We start from the raw sequence: 15,420 nt of genomic DNA, 5'->3' as shown, positions 1-15,420 counted from the left end.
CCTGTGCTGTACTTTCCTTACCCCTTAGATGCAGGAAACATTCCCAGGCTGGTTGTATTTTGGGAATTCTCCAAATAGCAGGCAAAAGATTGGGAATCTCAAGGCATTCCCCTCCTGACTGGGTGTCTCCATCAGCTGGCTTGCCTATCCCCCCCAGGCTGCCTGATGAGTGTCCCATTAATTACCCCCCATTAATCAGTTTTGATTCAACCAAAGCCCCTCATCTCTGTTCATTCACTGAGGGGGGACACAGAAAGGCTCCTGTTACTGATATTAAATCTTAGTTTATTATTATCATTCATTAAGTGTCAGTACCATGGGGTAGCACCTGCTGTCACAGGATTTTTATTGTGTGCTCTCCTCCCCCTGACAGCTCTGTTCAGGCAAGTTTTTAGTTCTCTGGGTTTGTTTATCCTGAATGTTTCCTTGCAGCCATCACTTGGTTCCCATAAAAAGCAGCAGCAGTTCTGCCATTTCTCTGCCCTTTCCCAGGTTCCTGTCTCTGAACTGGGGGGTCAGTGGGTGAGGGCATGGCCAGGGCCGGGGTTCCTGACCAGTTCTGGTTGTTTGACGGGCCACAGGAGCCCTGCAGCTGTACCCCCTTGATGGGGGAATCAAAGCCTTCCTCTCTGCTGCGGGGCTGAGATGGTCCCAGTCATTCACAGAATCCCAGACTGGTTTAATTGGGAGGGACATGAAATCCCATCTTGTGCCACCCCTGCCATGGCAGGGACACATTCCTCAGTCCCAGGCTGCTCCAAGCCCTGCCCAGCCTGGCCTTGGGCACTGCCAGGAATCCAGGGGCAGCCACAGCTGCTCTGGGCACTCTGTGCCAGGGCCTGCCCACCCTGCCAGGGAACAATTCCCAATTCCCAATCTCCCATCCAGCCCTGCCCTCTGGCAGTGGGAGCCATTCCCTGTGTCCTGTCCCTCCATCCCTTGTCCCCAGTCCCTCTCCAGCTCTCCTGGAGCCCCTTCAGGCCCTGCCAGGGGCTCTGAGCTCTCCCTGGAGCTTCTCCTCTCCAGGGGAGCACCCCCAGCTCTCCCAGCCTGGCTCCAGCCCTGGAGCAGCTCTGTGGCCTCTGTCAGCTGCTGTAGAAGTGACCTCGGGCTCCTCCAGCCCTTGCTGTGGTGTCCATGTCCCGCTCCAGTTTGGGTGCTCCATCCTTTTCCGATGATCCTGAGCTCCAGGCTGGAAATACTTGGAAACTCAGGAAGGGTCTGGACCTTTTTTTGTCGAGACCTTCCCCCTCGCCAAAATCAGGAACTCTTGGGATGGGTTTCCAGGATGGTTTAGGCAGGTGATTGGCAATTCCAGCTGTTCAGTGTGTCCAGGCATCTCACGGAGGGACAAGTCTTTACCACGGTGTGTGTGAGACTGTCTAAGGGAGGTTCTGAGTGCTCAAAGTCCTCAGGCTGCTGCTGCCCCTCATGATTCTCATTCCCAGGATGAAGCCCTATTCCAAGGCAGCCTGTTGAGCTGCAGGGTGAAGGTTTTCCAGGCAGAAGGAGGAATGTTTTCCATACATTTACTTATTTCAACCTAATATCTGCCCCTGTCCCCCTCCTCCTGCTCTGGCTCGCTCTCCCCTCCCGGTGTTTCAGTGCTGATGGGGTCGTACGTGCCAGTCCCCACGAGGATCCCATTCCAGACACTCATCCTCCTTTAGAAAACATCCAAAGTCAAGGCCGTGCATCCCTACGAGCGAGTGCAACAGTTTCGATCTTTGCACGTTTCCAAAACGAGCTGCAGACCCAAAAATAGAAGAAAAAAAAGTTTCTTTGCCACCTCCCTCCTCCTCTGCAGCGCGACAGCCCCAGGGCGGCCCAGGGGAGGTTGTTGTGCCTCGGCCACTCAAGGCCACCCTGGTTAAAAGGGAGAGCTGTCCTCCCTCTGCCTGCCGAGGGCTTGGGGTGCCTGAGCTGCTGCAGGGCGAGCTGAGGTGGGACCATGAGCGCTCTCAGGGGGCTCCTGCTGTGCCTGGTGCTGCTGCTCCCCTCCACAGCTCTGCCCAGGAAGGAGGGACGGGATTCCCTGCTGGAAGCAGAAGGGAGAAGGGTGGGAAATGGAAGTTTACAGGAGACACCCAGGTCCAGGAGGGCTGCTGCCACTCGCCTCTTCTCCGAGGCTGAGCCGGGAGCCAAATGCCCGCAGGGGGTGGCTGAGGAGGGCGGCCCGGGCTGGTCCCGCTCTGGCCCGCAGCCCTGGCCCCTCGGGGGCCTGGAAGGGCCCGTGTGCAGGGTGAGGATGGAGCAGGACGGGGCCGCCACGAGGCAGCTGGAGGTGGTGGGTGTGCTCAGCCACTACGAGAGCAGCTTCATCAGACTGCTGAGACGGCGCCGGAGCTGGGACGGGAATTTCCCGGGGACCTTCGGGCTGTGCCGGCCCGGGGAGGCCGGGGCTGCTCCCCATCCCCTGCAGAGGATCCACGAACATGTGCTGGAGCCGGGGCTGGAGAGATTCCTCGTCCTGCACCTGGAGGAAGGTTGGTGGGAGAGCCCCGCAGGCTCCGAGGTGGAACACGGAGGGGAAGGATGCAGGGCTCGGGGTGGTGATGCTGTTTGCTGGCCCGAAGTCAGGGTTTTAAACACAGAATTAAATTTGGGGGTTGGGTTTCCCGTTAAAAACAGTGAAGTGATGGAGTGAAATGTTTCTGGGCATGCTTTTAAGGAGGTGAGGATGGCAGCGTGGCTCTGCCGTCTGTCCTCACCTCTGACCAACCCCCAGGTGCCACATTCCAGCGGCGTTTGGGCAGCGCTCTCAGGGTGCACAGGGTGGGATTGTTGGGGTGTCTGCGCAGGGACAGGGGTGGGACTGGTGATTCTTGAGGCTCCCTTCCAGCTCAGGACATTTCTGTGATTCTTGGTGGCTTCTGCTCTGTTCTCATCAGTGTTTCTCACTTCTGCCTTCACACGGCAGACGGGTTTGGGTCCCATCCCAGCCCTGGGGAGGAAGGAGGGGCTCGGACCCAGCGGCTGCCGCTGTGCCGGGAGCCCGGCAGGTGCTGATGTGGAACAGCCCCGGGTCCTGGGCTGCTCCTGTAGCTTCAGCCTTATGGGAAAACCTCACCACACATTCCCCTGTCCATCCCGGGAGTGATCCCTGGAGAGGGAGTTACACTCTCCAATTTAATCCGTAGCGGGAGGGCGGTGATTGTTTCTTTCGTCCCGGAATCCTCCGCCTCTCCTGGGGTTTGGGTTTCCAGCTGGACTCAGCAGTGCCGGCCAGCGGGGAAGTGGCCACACCGTCCCCGAGCCACTGGAGAGCAGATGGCCATGGGGCCTGGGGGGTGCAGGGTGTGTCCCGCTCTCCATCTCCCTGGAGCCGGGGCTTTGCTGCGTCCCTTCTCCCCTTGGCTCCAGCCCGGTGCTCTGGTCCCTTCACGGGGAAGGGACCGAAGCCCCTTCCTCACCCCCGGAGCCCCGCGGCGCCCGAGGGGATTCACGGCCGTGTCTGCCCCGTTCCAGTGCAGTGGGAGGCGCAGGTGAAGCTGCGGTTCCAGCTGGTTTTCCAGGCGGAGGTGGGACGGGCTGTGGGAGAGCTGCAGGCGGCCGTGATGCTCTTCTACCTGGGCCGCCGGGAGGGCCGGAGCTCCGGGTCCCCGCAGGAGCTGCTGGCCACCGGCCCGGGGCTGGCGCGGGACCAGGTGGGTCCGGGCCTTGGTGGGCGCAGGGGGCGGGAGGGGTGTCCGGCTCTGCTGCCCAGTGCCACTGTCATCCCTCCCAGTCCACTCAACAGCTCCCTTTGCTATCCCCTCCCAGTTCATTCATCCTTCCCCCAGTCCATTCAGCATCGCCTCCCAATCCATTCAGCATCACCCCCCAATCCATTCAGCATCGCCTCCCAATCCATTCAGCATCCCCTCCCAGCCCCTTTGTCGCCCCTCCAGCCCCTTGCCAACCCCTCCCAGTCCCTTTGCCGTCCCCTCCCAGCAGCTCCCGCCGTGCCTGAAGATGGAGCTCTCACCCTGTCCGCGGGGCCAGCGGGGCCGCCCGGGTTCGGGGCTGGGATCCCCCGCCTGCCCCTCGGGGGTTCACGGGGTTCCCTGCGCCCCGCGGCCCCCGGAGCAGCTCTGGGGCTGAGGGCGAAGCTCACAGCGCTCCCCACCCTCCCTGTCTCTGCTCCCTGCGCCACCGCGGGCTGGGCGAGCCGGAGCCCGCAGGGAGCACAGCGGGGCTCAGGTGAGTGTGTCCCCCGCGATGTCTCACCCACGCCCTCGGGCTTTCTGCGGTTTCTGCCTCGGTGCAGAGGCTCTGCCTCTCCAGGGACACGCAGTACCTGGCCCTGGCCGCCGCCGCAGGCTCCGTCACCCGCAGCGCGGAGCGGCTCCGCTTCTCGGCTTCGCTGGCCATCCACGGCGGCGCGGGAGGTAGGGACGGGGGGACACCCTGGGGACAGCAGCATCCCTGCCCTCGTGTCCTCGCTTGAGCGTTTGGGGTCCTCTCAGGCCCACGAGAGGTGCTGGGGACATGCAGGAAACCCCAGACCGACGTTCTCCCCTCTCGTGGCCGCAGCAGGTGCCCCCCTGCCCCGCGCGGAGGTGCAGCAGCTCCTGTTCGGCTCCGATGACAAATGTTTCACCCGGATGACCCCGGTGCTGCTGCTGCTGGCCAAGTCACGGCAGCAGGAGGAGGAAGAGGAGGAAGAGGAGCCTTTGGGCCCATCCTCCTACCTCTCTGCCGAGGGGATGGTGGACACAGCTCCGTACCCACAGCTCAGGTCCGTGGCCATCACTGCGGGCACAGGAAAACACAGGGGCTGGGAGATGAAGTGGGACAGGGACAGCCCCAGCTGTGGGACCATGGATGGCTGTAGGGCACAGCCTGGTGGGACCCCCGGGCTACACGGGGTCCTTGTGACTCTCCCTGTGTTCTCCTTGCAGCCCACCCCAGGCTGGCACCGAGGTGCTGCCGATCCCCACTGCCCCGAGCCATGGCAACACCTCGTCCCCAGCGCCCGGTGGCAGCGCCCAGTTCCTGGCAACCCTGACCCGGTTCATCCAGCAGCTCCTGAGCTCCTCCAGCGAGCCGCCGCCCCAGCCCAGTGCCCACCACCGGCTGGACTTCGAGCTGATGGAGAACCTCCCTCACCAGCTGCTCAACCTGTCGGAGGAGGCGGCGCTGGAGCGGTTGGTGCAGTCGGAGGAGCCCTCGGTGCTGCTGCTGCCCCAGGACAGCGGGGCCGTGCTGGAGCAGCACCTGGGGGACTGGCAGCCGGAGGGCACCGTGCTGCAGCTGCTGATGGGCAAACTGCAGGTGGTCATCCAGGAGCTCAGGGACATCCCGGCTTTCCAAGCCAACGCGGCGCTTTTCCAGCACCTCCTGACCTTCTGCTACTACCCAGCCGAGCCGGGGCAGGCCGAGGCGGCCCAGGGGGAGCCGGGCTCTCGGAAGCTGCACACGCTGCTGCTGCTGAAGGCGCTGCAGTCGGTGCGGGCGCGCTGGCAGGAGCGCAGGAAGGTGCAGCGGCAGAACCGCAGCGCCCGGCACCAGGCGCACTGCCGGCTGCAGGAGCTCACCATCGACCTGCGCGACCGCCACTTCATCATCATGCCCACCATGTACGCGGCCAACAACTGCGAGGGGCCCTGCCGGCTGCCGCTCTCCGCGCGCATCCCCAGCTACTTCTCGCACACGGTGCTGCTGCTGGGCATGCAGGACCAGGGCTCGCCGCTGCGCAGGGCTCCGTGCTGCGTGCCCGTGCGCTACTCGGACCAGCTCATCATCAGCCTCTCCTCGGACGGGCTGGAGATCCGCAAGTTCCCCAACATGGTGGCAGAGGAGTGCGGCTGCCGGTGAGGCTCCCGCCGGCCTCCCCGCTCGCCCCACCCCGGCCCCTCTCCCGGTTTGCCCTCCCGGCTCGGGGTCTGGTGCTTCTCCCGAGACGGGAGCTCCCGTGTGTCCTGTCCCCATGGTTTGGCTCGTTAGCATCGCTCTGGTTCTGGGTTCATCCATGCCTGTCCCTGGGGCTGCTCCGTGTTCCGCTGGGGATGTGCCCCTCCCGCTGCTGAGGGTGCCCGAGGTGCCCGCGGGCTCTGACTCGGCTGGGTACGGGCACGGCAGGCCCGTGGGGCGAGGACAAAGCTTGGCAGATCCAGATTCTTATTTATCGCTCACTCTCTGCTCCTGTAGTGGCTGGGAAGGGCAGCTGCTGCTTCCTCCAAGCCTTGCAGCATCCTCTGGCCATTCCTCAGGCCCATCACGGGACCCCCATGACAGCAGAGAAAAAGGCCAAATCCCCTCGCAGAGCCCAGCCTGGCCCTGGGGACACGTCTCTGTGTGAGCTGCGGCTGTGAGGAGCCGCTGGCCGTGTTCTGGGGCTCCCGGCCAGGTCACATCTGCGTCACCCCGCGCTGACCCCGGGAGGGGAGGAGGGAGCGATCCCATTTCACCTCCCGGGCTGCTCACACCATTAATGGGAGCGGGAGCAGCCGGCTGCCGGAGCACCTGCTCCGCGTCCCCGCCGGCCTCAGCTCCGGCCGCCTGCCCCAGATCATCTTCCAGCTGAGCCCGGCCCTCAGCGGGGAGCCAAGCCCTGGGAGCAGCTCCTGGGCTTGTCCTGGCTACACCTCCTCGGGTTTTGCAGTGTCCCCACGGGGAGGCCCGGCTGGAGGTTGGTACCCCCCAGTCCCATCTCACAGCCCACAGGATTAACCCTGAAAACACACCCACACATAACCAGGGACAAAACACATAACCAGGGACAAGGGCTTTTCTCGTTTTCCTTTCCCCCCCTATTTTTAAAAAGCATTCAGTTGAATACCTTATTAAAAATGAAAATAGTTTATTTTAACCGCTGTTGATTTAGCAAATACTGAAACCTGCCATGGGTCGGGGCTGTGAACATCTCTGGCTGTGCTATTGCTCTTGTGTTTCCTTCCTAAAAGCGACTCGGAGAAGGCGAGGCCCGCAGGGATCCCCGGGTGAAGGGCTCCAGCCCTGCTCTGTCACCTTCTGGGCCACCCCGCAGTGGTGGCACTGGGCTGGGGGAGGTCGGGGGTCTGTCCCTGGTGTCCCTCTGAGGACAGCTGCAGCCTGGTTCTGTAACCCAGAATATTCTCCTCTCCTGATTTGCTTTCAATAAAACCATTAACCCAAGAGCTGCACAGTCTGGACACTACTCTGTTCACCCCGGAACCACGAGTGGAGGGGAGTTGCAGAGGGGTTTTGGGTGGGGATGGAGAAGTAAGGAGGCCCGAAGAAGCTCCTTCCATGAGTCCTTTCAGGTCGCCTTTGATCCAGGGGGGCCCAAAGTCCCCGGGGAGGCTCGTGCCAGGCTCCTGGGCTGCTCTGCTGCTGCTCGGGGGTCCTGGCGTGCTGCCCGTGCCCGGGGGTGTCTCTGGAGGGCAGGTAGGGCCGGGGGTCCCTTGCTGGGGGCAGTGGTGGGGTTGGATCCCCCTGGATCCAGCGCTGTTGAGCCCCACGCCCACCCCGGCCTCAGTCGCGCCTCTTGCCCTCCCTGGCCCTGCTGTCCCTGCCCGGCTCCCAGGGCCTCCTGCCCTTCTGCTGCTTCCAGTCCCGCCTCGGGCTGTCCCTCGGGCTGTCCCTCGGGCTCTCCCGGCCACCCTCAGCCCTGCCGGGACGGCCCCTCCACCCCTCCCTCCTGGGCTCATCCCTCTCCCGCCGTCTCTCCTTCCTCTCCTTCCTCTCCCGGTCTCGCTTCTTCTGGGGCTGCTGCTCGGCTTCCCTGGGGGCCCTGGGGGCTCTGCCAGGTTTGTCCCCCGCTGTCCTGTCCTTGGCTCGTGCCTCTCTCCGGCTGCTCCGTTCCACATGGACAGCACGGCCTTCCCGGGCTTTCTCCTTCTTCCCCTCCTTCTTCTTCTCCTCCTTTTCCTCCTCCTCCTCCTCATCCTTCTCATTCTCCTCCTCCTCCTCATCCTTCTCATTCTCCTCCTCCTCATTCTCCTCTTTTTCTTCCTCCTTCTCCTCTTTTTCTTCCTCTTCCTTCTCCTCCTCCTTCTCTACTTTCTTCTCCTGGTTCTTCTTCCCCTCCATCACAGCCACTGGCACCTCGAGGACATCTGCAGGTTCTTTGTCCTTGTCCTCATCCTCATCCTCATCCTGCTCCTCATCCTTGTCCCCATCCTTGTCCTCATCCTCTGGTGTTGCGCGGCCAAACCACTTCTTGAAGATCCAGGGCTCTGCCTGTGGGGACAGAGGGGACCGGGAGCTGATGGTGCAGCCCAGGGGACCGGGACCCCTCTCCATCCCTGCCCCGGGGACAAGATGCTCCCTGCCGCGGGAGGTGCCACCCTGACCCGTACCAGGTTGCTGTCAGCTTCGCTGTCATCGTAATCGTCACCGTCTCCATCATCACCATCATCCTCCACCGCGCTGCTCTCCGGTGGCGGCTCAGGCTGGGCGGTCACCGCCTCTGGGATCTCCGCCTTGGGGCTCACGGCCTCTGGGAGGGGACAGCGACAGGGACAGGCCACTGTCAGCTGTGGGATATCCCAGGGGGCTCCCAGGCCACCCCAGCCTGGGATGTTCCGTGTCTCAGGATCGGGGAGGGTCGGACCCACCGGGAACGGGGGGCGGTGGAGGTGGAGGCTCCTGCCGGCCGCGGGCGAGTCCCTCCTTGGAGCATGGAGCTGCAGGAGAGGAGGGGACAGGAGCCAGGGGGTGGCAGCGCGGTCTGGCCGCCCCTTCCCGCTCCGTCCGCCTCCCGACTCACCTTGGAGCACCTGGAAGGTGACGCTGAGCAGGGCCACCACGGAGGCCACCAGGATGCACTTGTTGAGGGTGAGCCCTTCCCAGAGCAGCGGCTCCTCCGCAGGGTCCGGGCTGGGCGGCTCCACCTTGCTCTGCACCGGGAGGGTCCTGGGAACTGGGACACCCGGGGAAAAATGTTACTGGAGGGAACTGGGAAGAGGCAAAGGGCTCTGAGCTGGGGCGTGGGAAGAGCTCTTAATATCCTCCTGCACAGCCCGCTCGGGGCAGGGACAGGGACAGGGGCAGCGACAGGGACAGGGACAGGGGCAGGGACAGCGACAGGGACAGGGACAGGGACAGGGACAGGGACAGGGACAGCGACAGGGGCAGGGGCAGGGGCAGGGACAGGGACAGGGACAGGGACAGGGACAGGGGCAGCGACAGGGACAGGGACAGAGGCAGGGGCAGGGACGGGGACAGGGATGGGGACAGGACAGGGACGGGGACAGGGATGGGGACAGGACAGGGACAGGGACAGGGGCAGGGACAGGGACAGGGACAGGGACAGGGACAGGGCAGGGACAGGGACAGGGACGGGGACAGGGACAGGAGCTGCTCCTGCCACGTTTTGCACTGCAGGAGTGGGGACAAGAGTGTCGCGGGGGCTGAGACCGAGGGGTTTGGGCCATGGTGGCATTAGAGACACGGGATTGTGCCTCTGTGGCCACCTGGGGCCAGGGGACCATTCTGGGGCAGGGAAGGGCTTCCCCACACACCCACCTGGCGGCCCGGCAGCGCTGCCCTTGGCTCCCACCTTCTCCCCCCGCTTCTTCTCCGCCGCTTTCCTGTCCCCGCCGGGCGGGGCTGGCTCGGGCATGTCCGGCTCCTGTCCCCGCCTCGGGCTGCTCCGGGTCCTGCTGGAGACACCGCGCGGGGATTCTCCTCCTCTATTCCCTGCGGGGAGGGCACAGAGCGTGCCCGGGGCACAGGGACACGCTGCTGCGGGGGTCACCGGGGCTGAGCCGGTGCTGCCCCAGCGAGAGGCACCAACCCGGCTCCTGCAGCACCTGGGGTGAGTGTTCACCTCGACAGCCTTAAAAGTGGATTTAGCCACGAGTTAGCCCCGGCACACGCGGGTGGGCTGGCGACTGAGGGCCCCCAGGCTGTGCTGGGGATGCCCCCGAGCAGCCCTCGGGGCTGGATTGGGGCTGCAGCATCCACCGGGGGCAGGCGCGATGTGCGGGGAGCGCAGGGAGCCGCGCTGTGCTCCGGGCTCGGTCCTGAGGGGGTTTGGTGGCCGGGCTGGGCGTTGGTCAGTGCCACCAGGGAGAGCTGCCCACCGGCACGGATCAGTGACAGCGACAGCTGAGGGACCTTGGGCTGCCCCGGGATGGACGTGCTGCAGCACTGCCGGGCGGAATGTCACTGCGGGACAGCCCCAGCCCGGCCCCCGGCCCCTGACCCGGCACAGAGAGCCATCCCTGGCACCCCCTGCTCTGAACAGGGATACATCCCCTGCACCCCGCTGCCCTGCCCTGGCACAGGGATCCATCCCTGGCACCCCCCTACCCTGCCCTGGCACAGAGATCCATCCCTGGCACCCCCTGCTCTGAACAGGGATACATCCCAGGCACCCCCTGCCCTGCCCTGGCACAGAGATCCATCCCTGGCACCCCCTGCTCTGAACAGGGATCCATCCCTGGCACCCCCTGCTCTGAACAGGGATCCCTCCCCTGCACCCCGCTGCCCTGCCCTGGCACAGGGATCCATCCCTGGCACCCCCTGTTCTGAACAGGGATCCATCCCTGGCACCCCCTGCTCTGAACAGGGATCCCTCCCTGGCACCCCCTGCCCTGCCCTGGCACAGGGATCCATCCCTGGCACCCCTGCCCTGGCACAGGGATCCATCCCCAGCACCCCCCTGCCCTGCCCTGGCACAGGGATCCATCCCTGGCACCCCCTCCCGTGGCACAGGGATCCATCCCTGGCACCCCCTGCCCTGCCCTGGCACAGGGATCCATCCCTGGCACCCCCTGCCCTGCCCTGGCACAGGGATCCATCCCCAGCACCCCCTGCCCTGGCACAGAGATCCATCCCCAGCAACCCCTCCCCTGGCACAGGGATCCATCCCTGGCACCCCCTCCCCTGGCACAGGGATCCATCCCCAGCACCCCCTGCCCTGCCCTGGCACAGGGATTCATCCCTGGCACCCCCACCCTGCCCCTGGCACTCACATGGGCTCCGCCGCTCTCCCCGAGGCTGTGGCTGCTCACCGGAGCGTTGGCATCTGTCCCAGACCAGCACAGCTCCTGCGGTGACAAACCTGGGCAGTGGGAATCACCGGGACTGGGGGGCCCTCAGTGACACCCCCAGCCTGCAGAGAGGGGACATCTGGCCATGGTCCCCCTGTTGGTGTTGCTGTGTCACCCATGGATGGAGAGAGGTGTCCCAAGTCAGGCAAACCTCCCCCAGGCATTGAGGGGGTGCAACGGGAGCTCTGAGCCCCAAAATGTCACCAGCTTGGGGTGTGGCAGCCAAAGGGACAACGACCTCCCTGCCAAGGCATGTGGGGGGACCAACAGCCCAGGGTGTGCTCAGACACCCCAAAAACACAAGGGAAGACCAGGAGAAATGGAACCAGACCACCAAAAGGAACTCAAGGGAGCTCAGGGAGGACTCCCAGGCCTTGTCCCAGCTGGGAAGTGAGAGAGCAAATGGAAGCCCAGGGCTCTGACAGCAGGAAGGGCTGGGGAGGGGTTGGGCTCTTGGGGTCCCGGGGGTTTCTCTGCCCTGGGAGAGCTCCAGGGGTGGGATGGCACCACAAGGTCCCAGCAGCACTGGCCTCAGCCCTCTTGGCATCTGCGAGTCCAGTGCCTCAGGTGCCACATCCTCCCCAGAAGGAAGAATTTTTGCCCCCTTTGAGTCAGATATTTCCCCCCTGTGGAACACTGGGAAAAAGATACCAGTACCCAGGATGGAACCTACAACTCAATGTTGGAAGCAGAACAGACAAATAAGAGGAAACCTTTTGACCATGATCTGAAAAATCTTTGCTTTCAAGAGGAGATAAAATGAGTCTTTGGTTTGTTTAAGTGGTGTAAGTCTGGTCCTTCTGTGCTGGGAAGGGATGGAGCTGCCCCAGGACTCTGGTGGGGCCTGGGGGGGTTCCAGACCCAGGGGAGGCACAAAGGTGGAGAACTTTTCTTCAAAGTGTTTCCCCCGACGTGCTTGCCCTGTGTTTGAGCTTCTCAATCATTCCCCCTGGTTTTGGGCACAGATGAGCACCAGGAAGGTGGAGGAGGGCCTGAGCCTCTGTTCCTCTTTTCCCTGGCCATGATCACATTCCCATGGAGGTGGTGTCACACAGGTGTCCCTCAGTGCACGAGGTCACCCTGTGAAGTGACACCACCACGAAGAACCATCTCTGCCAGGCTGAGCTGTGTCCTGTAGAGTCTCACACACCTCACCAGTGGCCATGGCTCATGGTGAGAACTAGGAGCCTCTTCTCCTGTCCTTCCTTGGCCACCTCTGAGCTCTCCCTGCCCACCTGGGCAGCCCTTTGGTGGCATCCCAAGTGTTTCTCCAATGCTGCACAGGGACCATGTCACCTCGAGGGACCCTCACTAAATGGAGAGGGATTGAACACTGTGCCCACAACACATCCCTGCTGGGCTCCCCAGTCCTCAGCTGAGCCCAGTGCCCTGTCACAGAGTGCCAGGCTCTTCCACATCTCCACCCCTTGGGCTTCATCCTGATGGAGGAGCCCAAAGAGCCTCCAGACCTGGGGGCAGGCAGGTGTCCTTCCCTGCCATGTGCCTCAAAGGCATTAACTCAGCCTCAGAGCTGACCAGATCCATGTCCAGCTCTGTCCCCTCTGGGCAGGAGATGCCCTGGCAGGAGGTGGATGCTCTCCAGGGCTCCACAGCCCACACAGGATCCTTGTCCCCAGGCAGGATGGACCGTGTCACCTGCAGGAACAGCCGTCCTGGGCTGGTGATCCAGGCACTGCCACTGCCCAGGCCAAGCAGGGCAGGGGTGGCCACAGTGCCAGGGACTCTTTGCCCATGGCAGGGCTGGTCACCTGCAGCCCCCAAGTCCTTGCTTGCAGTGCCCCTGCCCAGGAGCGCTCCCATCCATCCATCCATCCATCATCCATCCATCCATCCCCCATCCATCCATCCATCCATCCATCCATCCATCCATCCATCCATCCATCATCCATCCATCCATCCATCCATCCATCCATCCATCCATCCATCCATCCATCCATCCATCCATCCATCCTCCATCCATCCATCATCCATCCCTCCGTGCCTCCTGCCCGCCCATCCCGCTCCGGGCACTCACACCCCGCACTCCAGATCCGCCCGTAAAGGCTCAAAATCGCAGACACTTAACAAATAATCAGCTCCGCTCTGCTGCCGCTGGGACCTCTCCTGCACGGGCTCCCGAGGTCGCTTTCACCGCTGACTCACATCAAAGACACTTCCAAAAATAGTCCCCTCGCCTGCCCCGCTCTCCCCGCCACCCTCGCCCGGGATGAGCCCCGTGGCTCCCGCTCCCTCTCGGCCGCACAGAGCCGGGCTGTGGCCAGGGCTGGCCAGGGGCTGCCCCACACCCGCGCTCAAAAGGCACAAAAATCCGTACCTGGGGTCGGCCGCCGCCTCCTCCTCGGCTGCAGCCCCGGGGCGGCCCCGGCTCTGCCGGGTAAAGAACAGCAACAGCTGCCGGAGGGAGCCGGAGCAAAATAGCGCCCAATCACCGGGGCCCGAGCGCCACAAAAGGCAGCTCAGCCCCGGCCCCGAGCGCAGGGGCTGCCCCGGGCACCTGCGAGGGGTTTGGCCCTGTGTGACACCCCCGGAGAGCACGGGGAGGGGACAGGAGCCCGGCCCCGGGTGTCTGAGGCAGCTGCGGGATGGACGGACGGACGGACGGATGGATGGATGGATGGACGTGGGTGCTGGGGGTGCAGAGGTGGAGCCAGGCACAGGTAAAGAGAGAGGATGAGAAATCCCCCTGGGGGCAGCAGTGCTCAGATAACCCCAGTGAAAACCCCGTTTTGCAGAGTTTGGAGAGGCCCACTGCCCTCCCTCCCCTCTGATGTCCCCGTTCCTGTCCCCAGGTACCACAGGCACCTCCTGGGCAGCTGGGAGAGGGGACGTCCCATCCCACCCACTCCCAGGATAGAGGGAATGCATCCAGATGTATTTCATCTGCTCCCCAGATGAAGAATCCCATCTGGGGAGCCGCAAAAGACCCTCGGGCTCTGGTCCTGCCTGCGGGGGTTATCCTGAGCCCCCAGCTCAGCACGGGCAGGAACAGCCTCAGGCAGAAGCTCCTGTGCCAGGGATGTGGTGCAGCAGTGCCTGGGACCAGTTTGGCACATCCCACCTTGAGGACATCGCTCTTATGGGGAGGCTTCAGGCTCAAAACCCCCCCAAGTCCTGAAATTGTAACATTTCACACCTGCGATATTGACATTTTTCTGTAGCAAGAACTAAAGGAGGAATAAACCGGGCACTGCCTTTCCCTGGCGAGGCTGGAGGCAGGTCCTGCTTTAGGAGCTCTCAGCACATGGGCTCAGGAGCAGCCTCTGCTCCCCAGGGCAGGGATTTGCCCTCTCCGGCAGGGACAGGACTGAGCACACGGAGGGAAGAACAATGTGCCGTGGAAGCCGAAGGGATGGAGGAGGGATGGGGCTGCACACAGCCCCCACACCGGCCAGAGCGGTGGGCACACCTTCAGGGGAGTTTTCCTGGTTGTTTTCCCATTCCAGCAGGGTCAGAGTTGTTCACTGGCACGGCATTTGCTTTATAGGGAGGTGATGAAAGAAGAAAATCATAAACAGGCCAAATAAAATCCCTTTTCCTCTCAGTTAATCACGTTTCCCATGCTGCCCCCGGTTTGTTGCCTGCTCCTGCCTCCCGTGGGTGAGCTGGTCCTTCCAGGAAAGATGCCAGGGGCTGAACAGGCACCGTCTGCACTCGCAGAGCTCCGGCAAAACACCCTCCCACTCCATCCTTACATGGAGCCACAGGACAGAGAGCTCTCCTCACCCTCCCCGGGACCTTTCAACACACGTTCCCGCAGCGGGGAGGGACCGGCAGCGGCTTTGCCTCCACACGTGTAGCTCGGAGCAGTTCCCCGTGGAGCTGCAAAGCCTCCACCTCAATCGCACAATTTATCCCGGGCAGATGGAGGAAAGAGATTCCCGGAGGCAAATTCTTTCCTAATCTCTTGACCCCCTCCCAAATCCCGGCTTCTTCCGTGCCCGGAGCCGGGTAAAAATGTCCCTGGGAAGGGGTGAGCTCATGGAGGGGAAACCCGATCCGGCTGGGCGAGCAGAGGAGAGCCAGGTGGGAGCAGCGACCAGGCCAGACAGCGACGTTGGATTCGGCTGGATGGCACAGCCCCTCTTCCCTGGCTTCCCGAGCTGTCCCCTAGCCTCTGTCCTCACCCATTGTGGTCCGGGCTGTGCTGCAGCATCCCCTCACTGCCATGGCAACGCTCACTTCTCCTCCCACCAGGACATCATCTCCCTTCTCCCCGTTTTTAATAATAACTCACAATTAAAAGGCAATCAGAAAGGCATAAAATTAGTCACTGAGTATTTTCGGCACAGGTTGGTTCTGGGGATGAATCTTCTCTTAATTCTCACAATTCCCTCTCCCCCCAGAGCTCCCAGCCCCTGCCTGACTCTGTCTCCTCCTGCCACAGGTACGAGGGGTGGCAGATGCTCGAGCTGGCTGCTCAGGTGGCTTTCCCACT

The 15,420-nt window shown here is 63.1% G+C and overlaps 2 protein-coding genes and 1 long non-coding RNA gene across 10 annotated transcripts in view; 1 reads left to right on the top strand and 2 right to left on the bottom strand.

The window, feature by feature from the left end:
- Positions 1-869: 869 nt before the first annotated feature.
- LOC140680779 (uncharacterized) lies at positions 870-4,493 on the bottom strand. The gene is made up of 2 exons (XR_012052175.1): positions 4,280-4,493; positions 870-1,747 (listed from the first exon to the last, which is right to left on the bottom strand). It is a non-coding gene; the product is annotated as an uncharacterized lncRNA (long non-coding RNA).
- On the top strand, positions 1,738-7,100 carry AMH (anti-Mullerian hormone). 2 transcript variants are annotated; one of them, XM_032743940.3, is made up of 5 exons: positions 1,738-2,486; positions 3,469-3,647; positions 4,250-4,370; positions 4,519-4,720; positions 4,884-7,100. In XM_032743940.3, exons 1-5 carry the CDS (start codon positions 1,952-1,954, stop codon positions 5,797-5,799), a joined length of 1,953 nt encoding a protein of 650 aa, XP_032599831.3. In that variant the 5' UTR covers positions 1,738-1,951; the 3' UTR covers positions 5,800-7,100. The 2 variants fall into 2 exon arrangements, with proteins under 2 accessions (XP_032599831.3, XP_072775534.1); XM_072919433.1 differs by having other exon boundaries at positions 4,516-4,720.
- JSRP1 (junctional sarcoplasmic reticulum protein 1) overlaps positions 6,765-15,420 on the bottom strand; it is a 33,282-nt gene continuing 24,626 nt past the window's right edge. Inside the window, exons 1-7 of one of the 7 annotated variants that reach the window (XM_072919434.1) lie at positions 15,110-15,128; positions 10,887-10,961; positions 9,433-9,606; positions 8,675-8,827; positions 8,523-8,591; positions 8,265-8,404; positions 6,765-8,145 (exon numbers count right to left, since the gene is read on the bottom strand). In XM_072919434.1, the coding sequence (XP_072775535.1) occupies positions 7,438-8,145; positions 8,265-8,404; positions 8,523-8,591; positions 8,675-8,827; positions 9,433-9,606; positions 10,887-10,961; positions 15,110-15,113 (1,323 nt within the window). In that variant the 5' untranslated portion in view covers positions 15,114-15,128 and the 3' untranslated portion in view covers positions 6,765-7,437. Of the gene's footprint in view, positions 8,146-8,264; positions 8,405-8,522; positions 8,592-8,674; positions 8,828-9,432; positions 9,607-10,886; positions 10,962-13,299; positions 13,421-15,109; positions 15,129-15,420 lie in introns of those variants that run through there. The other 6 variants (XM_072919439.1, XM_072919436.1, XM_072919438.1 and 3 more) reach the window with 6 other exon arrangements.

This window comes from Taeniopygia guttata, chromosome 28, assembly GCF_048771995.1.
Source record: "Taeniopygia guttata chromosome 28, bTaeGut7.mat, whole genome shotgun sequence".
NCBI classification, from domain to species: domain Eukaryota; kingdom Metazoa; phylum Chordata; class Aves; order Passeriformes; family Estrildidae; genus Taeniopygia; species Taeniopygia guttata.
This window is presented reverse-complemented; position numbering and strand designations above follow the sequence as displayed.